The 4,630-nt window shown below is 40.3% G+C and overlaps 1 protein-coding gene across 1 annotated transcript; it reads right to left on the minus strand.

The window, feature by feature from the left end:
• Window positions 1-2,451: 2,451 nt before the first annotated feature.
• On the minus strand, window positions 2,452-3,933 carry LOC133920691 (FCS-Like Zinc finger 13-like). Its single transcript, XM_062365292.1, has 2 exons — window positions 3,226-3,933; window positions 2,452-2,868 (listed from the first exon to the last, which is right to left on the minus strand). The coding sequence occupies exons 1-2, from the start codon at window positions 3,708-3,710 to the stop codon at window positions 2,709-2,711; spliced, it is 645 nt and encodes a 214-aa protein (XP_062221276.1). The 5' UTR covers window positions 3,711-3,933; the 3' UTR covers window positions 2,452-2,708.
• Window positions 3,934-4,630: the final 697 nt, after the last annotated feature.

A 4,630-nucleotide genomic window follows, 5' to 3' on the forward strand; every position in this document is an offset into this window, starting at 1 on the left:
AAATAAGATAATGTTTACTTTTGTTAGAACAAAAGACAAAGCATTCAGTGGAGCCAAATCACTTCTTCATTTTCTGTGGTCAAGACTGGTCGAGTAGATTTAAATATTTAATTTTTCTAGCTGGATATGGAATAAATTCTTTGGAATGCTTTATGCAGGTGCTCCACACTAGCATATACTTGTTATGAATCCATTGGCAGCATCATATCCCAGAAATTGAATGCAACTTTATAGATATTGAAAAGAAGTAATTTGCTGCTGCCAGGAATCTGTAATACTCACCCATGACAGAATGCAACACGAAATGTTAGGCAAACCACACATTCAATTAAACTAGCATATTTGCTGAACTTATTCAAGAAATAAGATTCTCCAGTGCTTCAGAGACTCTTAACGTTTCCTGCATGCAATGTTCAAGTGTCATCAATAATCAATCTGCGCTACTTTTGCCTTATGCATGTTAATGGCACAAAATTATTCCACATACTATTATTTTTTTCTTCTTAGCACAACGATAGCTGCTTGATTCCCGTGATTATGCATTTCATATTATCTATTATCTTGCATGCCCAAAAGAAAAGATATGTGAAGCATCATTCTGCAGAAAACAACTTTAAGTACAGCCAAAAGGACTACTAGTCATCTCCACGGTTAGAATGCATCCTTTTCTTCCTATAAAGTGGCTTTCTGTTTTGGACTCCCCCTCTCCCTTGGATCAGCATTATAGAAATGCATACAATAAAATAGGTAATTTGCTATATTATGTAGATTAATGGATATTAGGTGCCTTCAATGGACTCTTCTTTAGAAAAAAAAAAAGAAAACATTTACCTAGAACTTGTCTCTCTACCTGTTGCCCGAACCCAGTACGCTACTTCTTCCAAATTACACAGTTTTGCGGACTGCATGCTGTGAAGAGGCTGAGTTTTGTAGGAAAGGATGTCCTTACCTGCTCTTGCCAGAATGCCAGACCTTGTGGTCCTTGATTCGTCCCTGATTGAATAAAACATATTGAAAGTTGGAGGTATGGAAGTACATAAGTGGCAACATGCCACCATGTGAACACATAATATGTGAAGAAATCTGCAGAGTGGTGTTCTGTTTTTTCATGCAAAAATTTGTGCATTCACGTTGAGCTGTCATGCAGGCCCTCTTTTATGTTAGGAATGGTATTGGAAACTCCTCTTACTACCTCCCAGTGCTAAGCTGGGACATTTTAAACTCTCCAGCTTGGAGCTTATTTGCTTTACTCTCATTATTTGTTCGTGTTTTTAGCCATCATTCAAACAATAGTAAATGCAGGCTTCATTTAATATTCCACTACGAGTGATGAAATTTGATATTTCCATATCCATCAGTTGATATGTTCCAAAAGAAAATATCTATCCACAGATCTACCATGCCAGAAGGACACGCATAACGAACATATTTAGCCTGCAGAAGAGCATGGCATATGGCAGTCATAACGTCTTCCCTTCATTTGTTCATTAATCCCATAAGTGAATTGATGTGTCATGGTATGAGTTGCCTTTTAGAGCAAGCCACTTAGAAGTTTAATGTAACAGTTTCTGTATATATTGTGTATAACGTTTTTAACCGTTGACCTCATGAGCTGTTTTTTGCTCCACTTTTTAGTCTGACTGAATTCATTACGTGCAGCAATGATGATGATCCTGAAGAATTATTCAGATATTTGTCCTCCTTTATGCTGATAGAAATCCTCAAGATATATATAACTGAAGCAAATTGTGCCATACTCTGCTCTCATGTTGGTACTGAACATCTGCTTGTCGAGGAAGGTAGATTGAGATTCAGAGCGAGACGGTCATGTTGGAAATTACGATAGTAGAATTTAGTTAAGCAGGTTGCATGCTGATATTATGCTGCTCATCTAGTCCATCCAATAAGCTACTCTACACGAGTTTTTTTTTGTCGCAGATCAGTATGAAAGCAGCCTATCTAGAATTGGTATACTTTCTGCTCAGACGTTAAAATTTTTGAGTACGCCATTGTCATTATAGCTATCAGAATTCTTACTACTGAATAAAAAAAATATTTTATCAAAACTGTGCCTGGTCAATGCATAAACACCATTGGAAACATGGGCAAGAAAGTTGAACAGAACAGATCAATATGATACATCAGAGTTATGAACCACTTCTTATTTGGATAGATTGAGAAATGTACTCATAATGTTTACCTTCATTATACTTGAGTGTACAATTTGGAGTTTTGCCTCTAAAAATAAGATTTTGTTGTAATTTACCACGGTAACCTGGAAGTTGAACTGGTTACCCAGAAATCATGCCATCCATTAAATCAAATTTGATTGAGGACCTGGAAATCTACCTGAAGCAATTAAGCATTTAACACACAACAAACTACTGTTTCTGGAACTTTAGAAGAGGACAGGTTTTAACTTTTTTTTCTTCTCTCGAACCATAATGTCACTGAAGTGATAGGATATCAAATTTCTTAGCCAATCAGCTCCACTTCATACATAAAAATGCAAGCACACTCAGAATTGCTTAACATCTTACAGTGAGCATAATCTAAAAAATATGTTCCTCTCTTTTATTCATATCATAGTTAAGAAGCATTTTAGAGATTACTCTATGTTCCATCCACTTAAATGGCCTGTTCGATCTCTATATTCTTTGCTAACACAGACTTGAGAAGCAGCTCAATGGCATTATGAAAATTATAAACTAGGACGCTGCGACACTGGGTGAGAAGGCCATCGGGGCAGAGCATGGCGATGCTGAGTAGTTGCTGGCCCTGAGGGCTTCAGATCCACAGTTCTCAGCACGGTCGTCCATAAGGATCTGGTGGCATCGGCACTCGGAACTGCAGAAGGCTTTCTCCCCCCTACAATTTGAGGTCAAGAACAAACAGGCATTCAGGATTTAAGAAACTAATCTTGTCAACTGTTGCTTTTAACAAAATCTTGAAAAAAATTGAAGTACGATGACTAAAGGTATGTTTGCCAGACGAAAACACGATTTAAATCCCTGTTGAATTGAGCTAAAAGGAAAAATAATCTTTTCAGGCTAACCAGTTGAGAGGACACAGTCGATGGCAGTTACTCACACAAGCAACAAATAGGAATTTGAATTATAACTCTAATGAACGTTAAACCACTTCCGAAACTTGGAAAAAATATACAATAGATGGAAACTTTGTCTTGTTCTTGTAAAAAAAATAATCAATGGAATGGTTACTGACCTGTACATGTAGATGTCGAGCCCATCAAGCCTCATGTCACAGAGGCAGCACCGGCTCAAGAAGTCAGCAGCCGGCGCTGGCTCCTCATCGGCTTCCACAAGATAGCCGCCGCCGTCACCGAAACCGAAGTACACGCGCTTCCGGACGCTGCGGCCGGCGCCGTCGTTGCCGGTCACGTGCGTGATGACGCACGTGTAGCTCTCGGAGAGCTCGGCCTCCTCGCGCGCACGGCGCCCCGCCGCGGCGCCAATCGCGATCGGCTCGGCCCCGGTCAGGCACGCGTGGCTCATGGCCGCGACGATGCCCAGCCCAACGCCGTCGGCATCGAAGCCCCGCCTCGGCCTCGGCTCCGACGGGGAGTTGTTGGCCCCGAGGAAGACGGAGAGGAGGTTGGCCAAGGAAGAGGAGGCGGTCTTTAGCTTGGCAACCGAGCTGCGCCGAGCCGGCGAAGCCTTCCGCTCGTCTGCCGGCTCACGAGACATCATCGTCCTCTTGCCTAGTTCAGTTTAAGCTTGTGGATGTGCTTGAGTGAATTTTTGGTCAAGTTTAGAGTTGAACTGCCAGTGAGTAGTAGTAGTAGTAGTAGGGGAGAGAGAGAGAGAGGTTCACTCTCTCATCACTCCTCTCCACTCCCCTCTCTTGCTAGAACACTAACGGTGAGATCTAGAGAGAGATTATGGTGGTGATGGTGGGAGGATTTTTTTAAAGGAGAAAATGGGGAAGTGGGGGAGTTAGAAAATGGTTTTATGAAAGATTAGCAATAGTGGGGTTTTGCATGTGGGAGCTAGCTCATTTCTTCATAATTGCAGAATATTTCATTATTTTTTTATCTAACGATAATCAGGACCTGTCCTTGTTTAATGTTCCGGAGAATTGTTTAAGATACTAAATGTTTTAAAAAAATGATCGGTTGATCGTTGTCTCTTTGTTAGCCAGAGTATATAACTTTAAATATCGATCGACCAATGCTTGTGAGGTTTAGTTCCTCGTGATTTTTAATAGATCTACCATTTGTATGATTTGTGGTTGTGTGTATAGTAGGGATGGCTGAATGTGATGTGCAAGAAAGTGTTCTGCATAACTTGTTTGTTCAGCCGTTGCTGCCATGTTCAACTATACATCCAAACTTGCTTTTAGGCAGTTCGCCTAAACTTTTGTCTGGTTGCATATTTGCAGAATAAATAGTACATCATTCGTTTCATCTTTGTTTGCTCCTCTTCATATGGTTAGTCACTTTGTTCTACAGATTTCATGGTCGTTTGTTTGCTCCTTTTTGAATGGTTAGGGTACGCACGCGCACACACAAAAACATTAAGTGATCTTTTAGTGCAAAAAGTTACTTCGTCTGATCTCAAATATAAATAGACTTATATTTGGATCGGAGGGAGTAATAAAATTTGTTACT

The sequence above is a fragment of the Phragmites australis genome, chromosome 6 (genome assembly GCF_958298935.1).
Source record: "Phragmites australis chromosome 6, lpPhrAust1.1, whole genome shotgun sequence".
NCBI lineage: Eukaryota > Viridiplantae > Streptophyta > Magnoliopsida > Poales > Poaceae > Phragmites > Phragmites australis.

Excerpts from the sequence above, each read along its gene's own strand:
- LOC133920691 (XM_062365292.1), bottom strand. The coding sequence starts at position 3,710 with ATGATGTCTCGTGAGCCGGCAGACGAGCGGAAGGCTTCGCCGGCTCGG. Across the intron at positions 2,869-3,225 it reads CTCGACATCTACATGTACAG|GGGGGAGAAAGCCTTCTGCA; the intron begins GTCAGTAACCAT and ends CTCAAATTGTAG.